We start from the raw sequence: 16,113 nt of genomic DNA on the forward strand, positions 1-16,113 counted from the left end.
TAGACTGAGAGCTGTACTGAGCCACTGAGGTAAGCAATTAGATGTGGAGTTGCCATTTTCCCCAAAAAGGGAGAGAGATTACTCAGCCTCCCGCTACCTGTATGAAAATAGGAGCTTTGTCACAGTATCCTCAAATCAAACCCTAATATGTTCTCAAGTAACCTAGTTCTTTTCCTGTTTGTAAATTTCAGTTTTTATGGATTTAAATACTTTGTCAGTTTCAGTCTATGAATCATTCATAGATTCAAATGAATGGTGAGGAGTAGGGATGTAATAGTGTAGTTGATTAACCAATTGATAAGCAAAAGCTTATCAGTTAATGCTTTAGACTACACGCATTTCCCTTTCCCTTTTTTAGCAGGCTGGTTAGCAGCCCAGCGCTGTCCAGGCTCATGCCTGGTCCAGGACCTACCCTGCTGCAGCTCTGCATTTAAAGTGTATTAGGAGTCAAGCAAACAGGCAGCCCAGCTCAGTTCTGACTTGTGCTGTGTCCATGAGCTCAGACCCCCTCCAGACAGGGGCTGCTGCCACCCCATGCTGCTGTGGACCAACTCCCACCTAGCACCCTGTGCTGCTGCAGCCTCTGATACAGTGCTGCCGGCCCCTCCAGCAGGGAGACTATAGAATAGTCAACTAACCAATTAGAATTCATGAGGTTACTGAACTAGTCAATTAATCGCTATTTAACATCCATAGTCAGGAGTAGACATAGGCTTCTCCCACTGTGATGTTCCCATTTGGAAGTGGCTTGTGGAAGATGAAAGATGTCCACATTTTTAAGTATTCAGCTGTGGCCCTTCATATGCAACTGTGGAGAACTGCAGTGAATGGTAAATGTATGGTTTATGCTAAAGACAATCCAAACAGATATAACTATTTGCACTATAAAGAAGCTCCAGAGATTATACTTGAAGACCGTTACTAAACATGGAAAAAACACAAGCCACACTTTACCCTCTCTGAAGATGAAGACTCCATATACAAAGAATGAGGCAGTTTCCCCCAATTATATGCTTCAACAGTGCCTGAAGAGACAAACCTAGGAAGCAGAAGGTAATTTTGTTTCCCTGACTCTCAGTGCCTTGCTTCTCATTTCTGAGGTCCAATAAGCATGGTACTAACAATTACTATGATTGAGAGGTAATGGAACCAAATACAGTGATGTTCCTTTCCTCTTGGCAGCTATTCACACAGCAAACAGGACTGAAACGTTCGGAGATAGAAAAGTTCCAGAACTGTCCCTATGACTCTGGGCCAGTTAGGAGTGGTGACAGATACAGCTGGGATTTGGGAGTGAAAGAAAGCAGCTGGGGAATGACAAGAGGGATTTGGCTGTTTGGAATTTGAGAAGTGGAAATGGCAGTTGTTAGTGGGAGTTGTAGAGAGAAAAAAACTCAAGTGTGTTAACAACAATAAGAACCATCTGAGGGGGAGACAGGGATTGGGCAGAAAGGTACTGGGTAAAGTATGTGGAAAATAGTAATTAAAAAGAGGTAAAGAAAGAAAAGAGAATCAGGGACTCAATGCCTAAAGGTGGAAGAGAAATAGCAGTCTGAAAAATTCACTGGAAAAAGATGAGCTTCTGGTTGGTTTGCTCATTCAGCACTGAACACATGAGGATACTCAATTGCTTTTTTTACCTAATCTATGTTTAAATTACTCAGTAAGTGCTGTACATTTACGGAGGGGGGGGGAATAAAACTTGATATTTTACACACACAATAAAATGTTTGAATCTATATTTTAAGTGCAAAATAGAACTCAACAGTAACTCCACGGCCATGACTGGCAACTCCAGAACATAAAAATGGCCATACTGGGTCAGACCAGAGGTCCATCTAGCCCAGTATCCTGTCTTCTAACAGTGGCCAATGCCAGATGCCACAGAGGGAGTGAACAGAACAGAGAATCTTCAAGCAATCCCTCTCCCATCACTCTTTCACAGCCTCTGACAGAGGCTAGGGACACCATTCCTACCCATCCTGGCTAATAGCCATTAATGGACTTAACATCCATGAATTATCTAGTTCGTTTTTGAACCCTGTTAATGTCCTGCTCTTCACAACATCCTCTGGCAAGGAGTTCCACAGGTTGAATGTGCGCTGCATGAAGAAATAATTCCTTTTGTTGGTTGTAAACCTGCTACCTATTAATTTCATTTGGTAACCCCTGGTTCTTATGTTATGGGAACAAGTAAATGACTTTTTCTTATTCACTTTTTCCACACCAATCATGATTTTATAGACCTCTATCATATCCCCCTTAGTCTTCTCTTTTCTAAGCTGAAAAGTCCCAGTCTTTTTCATCTCTCTTCATATGGGACCTGTTCCAAACCCATAATAATTTTTGTTGCCCTTTCTTATGCTTTTTTTTTTAGATGAGGCGACCACATCTGTATGTAGTATTCAAGATGTGGATGTACCATGGTGTTATATAGAGGCAATAAGATATTCTGTCTTATTCTCTATCCCCCTTTTAAATGATTCGTAACATTCTGTAGTATTTGTCAGTACTATTTGACTCAAGTTAAATCTAGGGTAGTCAATCAGCAGTCCATGGGCCAGACACAGTTCACCCTGGAGGGCTGCCAGACACTTTATTTACCTGAGCATCTGTAGGTATGGCTGCTTGCAGCTCCCACTTGGCCACAGTTCACTGTTCTTAGCCAATACAAGCTGGAGGAAGCAGTGGTCAGGTCTGTATCACTTCCTGCAGCTCCCATTGGCTAGGAACAGCAAACCGTGGCCAGTGGGAGCTCCAAATAGCTGTACTTGCAGACACTAAGGTAAATAGTGCCTGGTGGCCCACCAGCTATTAACCCTTGTGAACCAGATCTGGGCTGTTGATTACACACTCCTGGGTTAAATGAATATTACTGAAAAGCTCTCAATGCTCAGTGAGATACAGGCTCAGACAAGCATTTGAAGATGGCCCTATTGTGCGCTAGGCCTTTCAAATTGAAATGAGATGGCAGTCACCTGTACTCACTATTTACCTACAACTGGACAGAAACTGCTAATTCAGATGTCCAAACCCTATTACTGATTCTGCGAGGCATTGGCTGGCTCATGATTTAACCTTTCAGAGTATGTTACATGTTGGATTTAGGCTTCAGGACAAAGAACATTAAGGAGTCTTGGCAGAGAACCCTTGAGCAGCACAATTATTAGTTGATAGAGGATTCGGGATTCACAAGACTGAGCAACATTACAGCATAGCTACTGCAGGGTTCTACAAGGCTACGTCTACATGGCCCCTTTTCCGGAAGGGGCATGTTAATTTCACGAGTCGTAATAGGGAAATCTTGAAGTAGGAATAAGATCCTCCGGAAAAGGGCTTTTTTTCCGGAGGATCGGGGCCAGTGTAGACGCTCTTTTCCAGCTTTTCTAAAAGCCGGAAAAAAGCGGCGGACATTTTTATTTAAATGCCGCGGGGGATATTTAAATCCCCCGCGCATTTCCCTATTGCGATCTCTGAAATTACCATGCCCCTTCCGGAAAAGGGGCCAATGCAGACGTAGCCCAAGAGTATACTTTTTTCCTCTGCTGTGATAGATTGCACAGGGCAGACTTCAGATAGCATGCCCATAATGCAGGCATACAGAAGCCACCCCCACTGGGCCCATTACGAGACAGGGTGCTTTCGGGACCATTCCTCGGGGCACCTACGCAGCTGCAAAGCCACCGCCTGGACGGGTTGTGGGGCAGGGGAGCTACATCACCTGAAGGCGCGACAGCCCTGCCTAGCCTTGCGTACAGCCGTCGAACACGGTGAACCCAGCCACGTGCGGGAGTTACCGCGCGCCACAGTCCTACTTTCCCTCTCCCACCGCCCGCCTCTCACGCCGTCCTCTGTTCCCCCTCCCCCCGTGTGCCAAGAGCGGCCAATGGGGGCACAGCGTGGGGTAGGCTGCGAGGCGGGGCCTACATGGAGACTGGTGCGGCTGCGCACAGGGTTGCCCGCCCCTGTATGTTCAAGACGGGAGGAGGGGTGTCTACGCCTGCGCATAACAGCGCTTGTCTCCCATGCCCGAGAGTGGTGTTTTCTGCGACTGCGCTTTGCGCCTCCCGCTCCCCAGTGGCCGGGAGGGGGGATTTTTGCGCGTGCGCAGTGCGGCTTTCGTGCTCCTGTGCCCCGAAGGGGGGGGTTGTTGCGCTTGCGCACAACGCTGCCCGCCCCTCGCCAGCAGTAGCAGCAGTAGGAGGCGGCGGCGTTGGTCCCGGCTGGGGCGAGAGCGTGAGGGTGTCCGAGCGCCGCTGTTGTCCCCTTTTATCCGGGAGCCCCAGGTCCGGACTGAGGAGGAGGGAGCGTCCCGGCCGCGGAGGGAGTCCGAGTGGCGGCAGCAGCAGGAGTCTGTGCCCGGCCCTCCCCCCCGCGCTCAGTCCCGTTACAGCCCCCTCCCTCCGCGCTCCGCAGCCACCATCATGTCGGCGCCGGCGGCCAAAGTCAGTAAGAAGGAGCTGAACTCCAACCACGATGGGGCCGACGAGACCTCAGGTGAGGCCGGGACGCGGGAGGGAGGGGAATGGCGGCGGCCGCCGCGGCCTCCTCCCCGCACGGCGCTGCACCGACCGCCATTTTTTCCCCAGCCACACGGGCTGCGGCCGGGCCGGAGGCGGGAAGAGCGCGGGGTCGGCCGGGCGGATGTGCAGGCCTCAGCAGCGGCAGGAGGAGGCCATGTTAGCGCCCTTTTGTCTGTACTGCCCGGCCTCCTTCACGGGCGCAGGCGGGGCCGGGCGGGGGGCGCTGCGGCCTGCGCGGAGCAGTGGGACCCCCCCTCCTGGAGCAGCATCCGCGGAGCCTCATTGTGCTCCGCCGCCGCCATGATGCTTCGCCGCCTTCTGGTCTCGGGGCCGCTGCTGGTGCTTGCTGCTGCCCAGCCGCGCAGCGCGGGGATGGAGCGGCGCTTTCTCCGAGGCTGATGGAGCCCGCCCGACTGGGGAGCCACGCGCTACTCGTATAGGATCGGGATGCAGCTGCTCTCCCCTCCCCACGTGCGGTCCTAACAGCCCGTGTGCACAGAGAGGTCGGTACTCGGTTCTCCGCACCATGGGATCTTAGCCTCGCGTTTCTGTCCCACGCGGTCTGGCTGGGGCTGTGGAGGTGCTCATGGCAACGAGTCTGCCGGCCCGTAGCTTTTCTCTGTGCCCGGTTCCTGTGCTGTTTTCACCCACGTGCTTCCCGCACCTGAGTGTTCGTATGTAACGGGGTGGAGAGAAGACAACACCAATCGAGCTATCCCCGGCTGCACGACGGGACTGGTGCTTGACTCTGAGACAACCCCCCCCCCCCCCCCGAAAACAAATTCCCCATAGCACCACAGGCTAATGGCGGGATGCCTGCTCCTCACTTTTACAGCTGCTTCCCCACTGCCTTTCATTAAACTTAAAACAAGTTAGGCCAATCGCCATTCATTCCATAATCAAGACCTCCAGCAGCTTCTGCCGAGTTAAAATTCTGAGTAGAAAATATCGATTTCTTGATGGTTTTGATATGTTAATATTTGGGGGGGGGTTCAGTTCACTTATTCAATTTCTGTAAAGGTGTTGAGTTCAGAAAGAATGGTTTGGTGTATGATTTTAGTAAAATAAGATCCTATGAAAAATTACTAAGTGTATATGAATATACACTTATATTCATAGCATGATGCAACCTGCTTGAATAATTTAAAAACAAAAAGGAAAGCCAAGTTTTACAGCAGTCTTCAAAGACTTCGCTTCACAAGTTGAGTTAGTAAAAACACTAGTTTTACAAGGTCTGGTGAGCTTTATAACCTCAAAAGGAAACAGTTATTTAAATGCCATCCAGAATACTGGTAAAGGTTGTAAAAGTAAACTTTTTTGATTGTCAAGTGGTGATGTGTTGTTAAGACCTCCTTTCAAGAACTTATGGAGTTTGGATTTATCTTTCAGAAAAAGAGCAACAGGAAGCAATTGAACATATTGATGAAGTACAGAATGAAATAGACAGGTAAGTTATACCTTTTTTGTAATGTGTTTAAATTTATGTTTTAGCAGAATGGGGGGGGGGGGGGGGCTTGTAACAAAAATACTGAAGTAGTCCCTGTAGTTGTATTCACTTTCTGAATAAGGATTTGATACGATTAAAAATAAAAATCATGTATGTGTGCTCAAAATGTGATGGAATATTTAGCTATTGATGGTCCTATTTAGCAGCATACAATTAAACTAGTGGGGCCTTAAAATAGAACTTGATTTTAACACCTGAGATTCATTGTGATTACTATAAAATGATTGATGTTATAGCTCTGTCCTCTTGCAGGTTAATATTTAATTGTGGGGTTTTTGGAAAGCAGAACTGAAAATTGATTTAGCAGAATATCAAGCTTTCATTAACAATGTAAACACCAAATTCTTAGATGTGTGGTTTTTATAAAATCGTATCAAAATTTACATTGGAGTAGTAAGCTATGTATCTTTTCAGATTTCTGTTAGGTTATGTCCTGATGCCTGCTTCTCACTAGCTCCCTAAACCAACTAATGAACTTCCCAACTGGACACAAGGGTCTACCCAAGAAGAGCAGTTGCAAGATTAGGGCCTTACTGTGTAACACATCTTTTTTTGATGCAGCGGGGAGAACTCTGATATTAATTAAAAGGTTTTCTTTGTGGCACACAAATTTGTTTGGCTTTTATCTTGTTTCTTTGGTAAATAATAGGAAGAGAGGCAATGATCTTGAATCGTGTGTAAAGGTTCACCAGTCTTTAAACTAGATATTTAGAAATTTCATTAGAGCCTAATCTTGCAACTGCCACACATCATATGGTTTACTAGTAGTGTAGTTTGTCAAGTCTATAGGATTACTCCTGATAACACATACTATGTAGTGTTTGCAGGATTGGGCACCTTGTTTGTGTTTGAAATATTTCAAGCACGGCTAGTTAGTTTAATTAAACAATCCATTCTAGTTTTGGACTACCTACTGATCTTGCACCGTGTTTCAATTTCAGATCTTCATGCTATAATACAGTTCTTAACTTGGATCTTTGCTTTGCTTTAGACTGAATGAACAAGCAAGCGAGGAAATTTTGAAAGTAGAACAGAAATACAACAAACTCCGCCAACCATTCTTCCAGAAGAGGTCAGAACTGATCGCCAAAATCCCAAACTTCTGGGTAACAACATTTGTCAACCACCCACAAGGTATGCTCCCAGTGCTTTGGGTAGGGTGTCACAGAAGTTAGTTACATTATATGCCTTTTTAATCCTTTACTTGAGAAAATTGCCCTTAGATTTTTGTTTCCCCGATTTACAACATTGGCTTCTGTTTGAATATATGCCTAGAATTTCCTGTAGACGTGATGATGCTATCAAAGAGAAGCCATTGATCTCTGTTGTCTGAAAGATTTTCTTTCATTTACGTTTCTAATACAAAAACAAGCTTGACCGCCATTATACTTTTTATCAACTCCTTAAGTAGAAGAAAATGCATATTCAGCAATCTTCTCAGTGCTATTTTATGGACTGTTGCAGAGTGTACTTGATAGTGACCTCTTGAGAACTGAGTGCTGGTGATCTTGTGAACTTACTGTAAAGTGGGCAGGGATCAACTTTCTGTGACAGTTTCTTATGTTTGCTGCAAAAAAACCTGGATAAGTTCCTTTGTAATGCAAGGTTACTAATTCTACCATAGTATCTGCACTGTTGGGGGAAGAAGATGAGGAGGCACTGCATTATTTGACCAGAGTTGAAGTGACAGAGTTTGAAGACATCAAATCAGGTTACAGAATAGATTTTGTGAGTATCATGGACAGTCTTCGTTTACTGTTGTGCCATTTTTATTTGCTTGTAATATACGTCAGAGCAATAGCATAACTTAGTATTTCAAAACTTACCATATATGTTATTTAAAAATGTTATGCTATTGGCAAATATGTAATCCAACTTTTATTCTTTCCATTCTACAGTATTTTGACGAAAATCCGTACTTTGAAAATAAAGTTCTTTCCAAAGAGTTTCATCTGAATGAAAGTGGAGATCCATCTTCAAAATCAACTGAGATCAAATGGAAATCTGGGAAGGTATGTATCTGAAAAGGGAGGATGGGCATTAAATTGTTGCTCCACTTGAAACAGTGGCAATGACTGCTATGCTGAACTACTATCTAAGACGGGTGGGGGAAAAAGGGCCTCTGCAGGCTGGATTCGGCCTGCCAAGTGGGTTGATCCAGCCAACAGAAGCCCTGTCACTCCCCCCACCCCCAGGCTGATCAGGGCCTAGGAATGAGGGAGCGTGCAACACTTAGTCAACCCTGGTGGTTGACTCTTAAGCCCTGCATGCCTGAGGGCAGGGAGTGAGAAACTTTGAACCACCACCCCAGAGCTTGGGGGTGAGGGGGGGAAGCGCACAGTCTCCTCCTGTCCTGCAGGGAGCATGCAGCACTTTGAAGCGCCATGCGCTTCTTGCAGGGACGGGGCAGGGCGGGAGGAGACTTCGCATGCTTCCTTGCCTCCAGACTCTGAATAGCCTGGGTGCAGGGGAGTGCGTGAAGTCTCCTCTGTCCCTGCAAGGGGCGCAGTGCTTCTAAGTGCTGTATGCTCCTTGCAGGAACAGGGAAGACGTTGCATGCTCTCCCCCACCACCAAGCCCTGATTGGCTGGGGGATGGAGAGGAGCATGTGAAGTCTTCTTCCAGAAATTTTTGAAGTGGCCCTTGGTCAAAAATTATTGCCCACCCCTGATCTAAGTGCTTTGATGCAAATCCTCCCCTCTTTCCCATCCATACCTCCTAATGAACCCTAAAACTGTGGTCAGATTGCATGTATGCTGAGACTTGTAGTTAGTTCTTTTACTTTGCGGCAAATCAGTGGAAGATGAACTGTCAGTATTTTTACAAGCTTATCAGTCAACTGCTAGTAACAGGTCTAGAGATCACTGCCAAATGTGTGGTTTAAAAAGAAAACAAAGCCCCGCTAGCATTCTCAATGTTTTTAGAGCATTCTCCCATTATTGATCTAACATCAGTGCTACATTTCTCATTAACAGAGGCTTAATTTAAACTTCAGATTACCCCTACCTTTCCAGTTGCAATATTATCATTCTGCTAAACATTCTGGTAGCCACTTGGTCTTTATAAAGACCCTCATAATTTTTTTTAATCTAATGAATTGTTTGGCCTGTTTCTGTCTATATAGTTAATGGGTTTTTTTGTAGTTCATAAATTACATGTATATGTTGTGGAATTTCTGAATTGGGAGCTGGTTTCCTGGACCTCAAAAAATTAACTGCAATATTGCAAATGAGTCAGGTTGGATCTGTTGGAAAACAGCATCACACCTCAGTAAAAATGTCAACATTTTCCTCTGGTATGCTGTAGGAATACTAAATTGTGATTAATCAGCTGATCGAGTAATTGATGGCATTTCTATTGCTTAGTTGATAAGGGGGAGGGGCACATGTTACCCTGTGTTACGGCTCTGCCGTTTAAATGTAGTAGGAGCTGGTCATGAAATGGCATTAGCTCCTGGGGCCAGCATAAGCCGGGACTGAACAGTCCTGGGGCCAGGACACTGTGGCTCTTTTTCTCTCTCACTGTAGACCAGTGTTTTCCAATTTTGTGGCCGCAGAACCCTTTTAAACTCAAAAGAATTTTGCGGAACCCCTAATAAGTCTAATATATGGAGCTGAAAAAGTAGACCACAAAAATGTAAGGAGGGTAATAAAAAAAATCCTAAACAAGGTCATGAGATCAACATTTAGTTTAAATTTTCACATATTAAATCAAAAATCACATCATACTATTTTTTAAATTATAAAATGTTATTTTAATGGATTTTTCATGTGGAACCCTTATTTTCACTTCTCGGAACCCCTTGGGAAACACTGCTGTGGACAGTGCTAGAGGGAACCAACTTTTAAGCTGGCTTTTCCCCAGCGCCAACTTCTGCTCCCTTGCATACCTAGTATACTGGGGTCTTCAAGCAATAACTTGTATACTGCAAAATGTATCTTATGATCAGTCAGCTAATTATTATAACAAGCTGAGTTATTGCTGTCCATACAGTTGTATAAGCAAGCGTACCCCGAGCAAAGCATCTCAACAAAACATGCTAGAAATCCATACACATTAAGTAACTAAGGAAAAGCTGTCCAGAATTAGGTCTGGATAGTCGCCTGTTTTCCAGGTGTATAAGATAGGACTTGGCAAAGAAGTACGGTTAACTCGCTGTATCCTTGCTAGTGAATGTTATAGTAGTTTAAAAGTGTATTGTCCCCGTCCCCCCAGTAATTTCTTCAAATGAAATTTAAAAGGGAAAAACTGCAAGGATAAAGTCTTAAATCATTATTTTATATATTTGTGAAAACAAAAAGATGAATCCATCCTGTAAAAGAGAGGGGAGAGAAGAGCTTCTTAAATTGCTTGTGTTTAATGTGAGCATTTAAATAGTTTTCACAAGTCTTTGAAATTAACACTTCAGTTAACAGTTTGAGTTACCTCTTTGCCACTCAGGCTGGGAGCATTAACAAAGGTCAACAGATACTTTTTGAATTGTCAATATTTCAGTGGAGAGTGAAACGGAGAGAACTTATATTCTGAAGAAAGAAGCAAAAAGACTTAAAATGGAGGGGCGGAGGTATTGAAATTGGTCCTGTATATGGGAAATTGTTGCTCGAACTCATTGCTATGTGGTGTCAATTGGTGCATCCCCCTGAGGTGCTGTATAATCTCTCTCTCAATACTTGTTCTTTTTCAAGGAGAGGTGTGTACGTGGTTATGTAGACAAGCAAGTCTCCAAATACATCTTGTGAAACATGTTCAGGAAATTTTTAGGAAGAATTCTTAAAATTTGTCCCTTCTTTTTCAGGACCTGACAAAGCGCTCAAGTCAGACGCAGAACAAGGCCAGTAGGAAGAGGCAGCATGAAGAACCGGAAAGTTTCTTTACTTGGTTTACTGACCACTCTGATGCAGGTGCTGATGAATTAGGAGAAGTCATCAAAGATGACATCTGGCCAAATCCGTTACAATACTACTTGGTAAGTATAGAGTTGAGTTGTTTGTTACAGACTTATTGTGGATGTCTCAGAATTAATTTGATCAATGCAGTAACATTGTACATGTGTTTCTAATTAAGGTTCCTGATATGGATGATGAAGAAGGTGAAGGAGAGGAGGATGATGATGATGATGAAGAGGAAGAAGGGTTGGAGGATATTGATGAAGAAGGAGATGAAGATGAGGGGGAAGAAGATGAAGATGATGATGAGGGAGAAGAAGGAGAGGTGAGAACTCTTTTTTGATACCCAAATTAAAGGGATAAATAGATCCAGTTTAGGAATGTTAGGAATTAACCGTTTAACCAGAAAGCTGATGTGCATCCGTTAAATTCAGCCTCCAAAAAAGGTGGCTTCACTGCGGTAGGGTAGCAAAGCCTCTTCTCTAGGAGCAAGGAGGGCAAGGGCTGGCAGCTCTGCTCCTGGGAAGGAGACTTCCCTGCTGCCCCCTTCTTGGAGACTTCCCAGCTTTGCTGCAGGCTGTGCAGTATAAAACCAATCTTTATACTGCAGAGCCTTCAGCACATGTAACTGCTAAGATTTTTAGCAGCTACAGTTAATGTATTAAATACTTAACATTCCTAATCCAATTAGGAAGCCCTGATCTAGGAGCAGCATGGAATAGTTTAATAAATTTTCAGGCATTATTGACAGTCTTTGCTATTTGCTGTTGTGTTTTTCAAAGGGGAGTTTTCATAGGAGATAACCGGCTTTGACAACTTAAGCAATAATTTCAGTGAATTGAAGTGGTGTTTGGGAAAAAAGTATTGCCTTAAATTGGAGACTAATAACTTTATTTAGGAGACTGGCAAAAATGAGGAAAAGTGATTTGTGTTACACCCCATTCATCCAAAAGCCTGTTTTTTTCCTTCATCAAACTGATGTTTTTTATTAGTTACTGGCCAGTTTTAAACCCTAGTCCATATATATAGATTTTTATGTGCCCCGTTTGACCATGTTCCACCTACTATCTAGTTTACTCTGGACTATTGCCAATTTTTCTGTGTACATGTCCTCATTTTGGGAGTGTTTAGGGACTTCCTTCTCACTTCTGCTACTCTCTCAGTCCCCAGTGATTTAAAGTTTGGAATTTGGAATCAATTCTCGCCCAATAGCTGGGAATGTTGCATTGTTCGTTTATTATAACTAATTTATTAATCACACTTGGCTTTTGTTGTTGAAGTACATGAAACTTCCTTTTGAGACAGACAATGGAGAAGGCTTTGGATGTTATCGCACTTAGACAAAAAAGGGTTTGATTTTAGGTGCAGTAACTAAGCTCTACTGAGCAATATGCTTCATATCTAAATCAGAGGTGGGCAATAATTTTGGACCAGGAGCCATTTCAGAAGTTTTTGAAGTGGCCCTGGCCACCATAGAAAAGGGGTGGGATCAGGTCACTTCCATGTTTCCCCTCCCACGGACCCTGATTGGTCTGGGAGTGAGGGGAGATCATGAAGTCTTTTGTCTCTCTCTCTCTTCCCCCCCCCCCCTCCCCCCCCCCCCCCCGCTCCCCCTCCAAACCTGAGAGAACTATCAACTGTTCTGAACAGCTGGCTGGTCCCTCTAGGTGCTTTCTCCTAGAGGTAAGAGACTTTACATGCTCCTCCCACCCCCAGGTCACTCAGGGCCTGGGGTTGGGGGGAGCACATGAAGTCTACTCCTGCCCTGCAAAGGGCACACAGTACTTAGAATCAACTCTGGTGGTTGACTAAGCGCCACTGGCAGGACAGGAGACTTCACACACTTCTCCATCCCCAGGCCCTGATTGGCCTGTGGCTAGTGGAGTGGCAGGGCATCTTTGGCCTGGATTTAGCCAGCGGAGTACCTTTTGCCCACCCCTGATATAAATAGTACAGCCGCTCCCCAAATTACGAACAAGTTACGGACCAACACTTGGTCTGTAACTCTAAGTGTTCGTAACTCGGATCCCATAGAGTTACATAGCGACCGCGCTGTGAATAGCGCGGATCGCCATTCGTAACTCAGATCCGCATTTACGACTGCTTTGGTCGTAAGTGCGGATGGTCGTAAGTGGAGGTGGTCATAACTCGGGGAGCGGCTGTATTTCATTTAATAGGTTCATTGAAATCTTGAGTGTTCTAGATTATTTTAGACTTTTTTTTTTAAACTGCTCTTTAAGATTGCCTATTCAAAGCTCTGGGCACCCTTAGCATTCTCTTCAATATTCACTAGCAAATAGTTCTGTCAGTTTTCATCCAAGTTGTATGTCCTAGCAATAACAGGGATATCTTATCAAGCATTACCTATTTCCATATGGAGGAGGAAGGAAACATGAGCTTTTCAACACACAGACTTACCACATCAGACTTTTTAGAATGACCAGTACTTCTGGATAATTGCTGTTTGAAAGTCAAGGCTGTCTGGAGTTTGAATGTAGTGACTCCTGTACCTTCCCTTCTCTTCTCCTGTCCCCCCGTCCCCTCCAAAAGTGACTAGATTTTAACTGTTGCTTTTCTTTTAACAGGAGGATGAAGGAGAGGATGACTAATTAAACACTGATGGATTCCAACACCCACCTCTCCTTTTCTTATCTTTTTAATTTTTCTCCAGTCCCTGGGAGCAAGTTGCTGTTTTGTTTTTTTTTTCCCTCCCCCCCCCTCCCCCTCCCCCTTTGTGCTCAGTCGCCTTGTTCTCTTGAGGTCTCTTTTTTTCTCTCCTCTACACCATGGCTCACAATTTATTTTTTTGAGGAAAATACCTTAAGCAGAATACAGTGGGAAAGAAAATCTATACCAGTTTCTGTTCCAAGTTCATTTTTATCCCTTCCTATCTCAAAACAAAAACTGTTTATGGAATCAACACACCATGTTCTGTGGGAAAAAAGAAAACCTTCTGCTCCCTTCACTCTGCTGGAAGCTGAAGAGTGCTAGGCCCCTGTGTAGTAGTGCATAGAATCTAGCTTTTTTCCTTCTTTCTCTGTATATTGGGCTCAGAGATTACAGTGTCTCTATGTGAATATGGACAGTTAGCATTTACCAACATGTCTGTCTACTTTCTCTTGTTTAAAAAAATTTAAAAACTAAAAAAAAAAAATGGGGTAGAGATGGTCAGCAAGGGTGGGTTTCAGATGTTTGGGTGGGTTAAGTGGGCATTTTGACAACATGGCTTCTTCTCCTTTGGCATGTTTATTGTGATGTTTAACAAACATCCTTGCAGTTTAAGATGACACTTTTAAAATAAAATCTTCTCCTAATGATGACTTTGAGCCCTGCCACTTGATGGAGAATCAGCAGAACCTGTAGGATCTTATTTGGAATTGACATTCTCTATTGTAATTTTGTTCTTGTTTATTTTTAAATTTTTTTTTTTTTTTTTTTTTTTTGGTTCACTGGAAAGGAAAGAAAGATGCTCAGTTTTAAACGTTAAAGTGTACAAGTTGCTTTGTTACAATAAAACTAAATGTGTACACGAAGGGACTAATGGTCTTCACTGAACAGAACATGATTTTTCTTGCTTTGTTTTCCCATATGTTAAACTTTGTTTGTAGTTTCCAATTTAATACCTATTGGTATGTGGTCAGTATGTCTGTATTTCAAGATAACCTCATGGCTGTATGGATTTAACCTAAATTCAGATTGTTAGATAGCTTTCATATGTGAAAAGTGTTTTAATTTAGGTGTAATTTGCCATGGATTATCTGATACTATCAATAAGTTGCTGTCAGACTGCCTATCGATCATCACTACAAATTGGCAGTCGTTACTGTAATCTGCGCATTGTTTCTCAGTTTGATATCTCCATGGGAATGAGTTGTGGTTACATCCTCTTATGTTAAATTAATGGAGTCTTTAAATGTTCCCCCTTGCACCAGGAAAAAAAATTACCTGATCCTCTAATAATAAAGACATTTGAAGATTTAAACACTCTCAATAGTGATGTAAATGAAATACCACATATCTCTGATCTCTAATCAGCTCTCTGAAAGACCATACAAACTCAGATTAAATGATCAAAGGTTAATGAGGGCCTCATATGCGATTGTTGTTTATAATCCATTTGGTAAATAGCTTTCTCAGTTGAGATGTTAAAACGGTTTCAATTACACATTCAGGGTGATTGTACTCTTCAAACACAAAAGAATCACAGTCCGCTAAATTATATCCCACAACGAAGTTATCTTGCATGTGGAGGTTGTATGGCACTTTCATTCCAATCTAAAAGTGATGCTGTTTATATTTTCAAATATGTGAGCTAATAAATTGTAGCCTGTTTGATTTTAAAATAGCAACTACCTAAAACTAACATTTGGAACAGCAAGAGATGGTGGGGTGAAACCTTTCCTAGCAATAATTAGCATTTATACAATCTAAACAGGATGTCACAACTAACTTCATTTAAATGGGTATTATTAAAACTTGTATAGAACAATTTTAGTACTAAATCATTGTATTAACTGTCTTCCCTAATAATAGGTTCTCAAAACTGGGATCCTGTCTTCTGGGAAAAAGTTGTTTTAGCATGTCACAAGCATGTGTGGCATGTGTATAGTTTGTGATGCTAGAGAATTAGTGACATGGAATAATGTTCTCCTGAGTGGTGTTCCACACCTAAGTGCTAGGAGAGGCACTCCTTAAAAGATGACAGCTGCATTGGACCCAATGCCCCTAGTCCTTGTCTGTTTTTTGCATTACATTTAAAATAACACCATCTTTTAACCAGTTTAGAGCTAAAACAGATGCACTACATAAATGCATCTGTACAAGATGCAGGACAAGGTCAAATGCTACTAGATTCTAAATTGTGCTGATTTAGGGAGACATCTTGATGCTTTGAGAAGGAAAGTGCATATAAACTATCTCCCCCTTATATGGCAAGATATTTAAAGTTATATAATCTTGCTTTTCACCAGGACACACACAATAAAGCTGTACAGCTAATACCAAGAACAAAAATGGGGTAGGTGATCAAGTGCCCCTCCCAAGTTTGAAATAAAAAATTGATTAGTACTAAACAAGTGGCAAAACAATCCCACAACTGTGCAAAGTGTTAGTTTAACTTCCTAGTGAAACTACTCTAAATGTCAATGAATAGTTGCAACAGCAAGAGTAAATAACCTTTGAATTAGGACTGTCAAGT

General features: G+C 43.2%; 1 protein-coding gene across 1 annotated transcript; it reads left to right on the forward strand.

The window, feature by feature from the left end:
- The first annotated feature begins 4,153 nt into the window (after window positions 1-4,153).
- Window positions 4,154-14,898, forward strand: SET (SET nuclear proto-oncogene). The gene is made up of 8 exons (XM_075905921.1): window positions 4,154-4,497; window positions 5,913-5,970; window positions 7,022-7,164; window positions 7,655-7,758; window positions 7,929-8,042; window positions 10,826-10,996; window positions 11,095-11,241; window positions 13,502-14,898. The coding sequence occupies exons 1-8, from the start codon at window positions 4,425-4,427 to the stop codon at window positions 13,523-13,525; spliced, it is 834 nt and encodes a 277-aa protein (XP_075762036.1). The 5' UTR covers window positions 4,154-4,424; the 3' UTR covers window positions 13,526-14,898.
- The last annotated feature ends 1,215 nt before the right edge of the window (window positions 14,899-16,113 follow it).

Source organism: Pelodiscus sinensis, chromosome 22 (genome assembly GCF_049634645.1).
Source record: "Pelodiscus sinensis isolate JC-2024 chromosome 22, ASM4963464v1, whole genome shotgun sequence".
Classification (NCBI taxonomy): Eukaryota; Metazoa; Chordata; order Testudines; family Trionychidae; genus Pelodiscus; species Pelodiscus sinensis.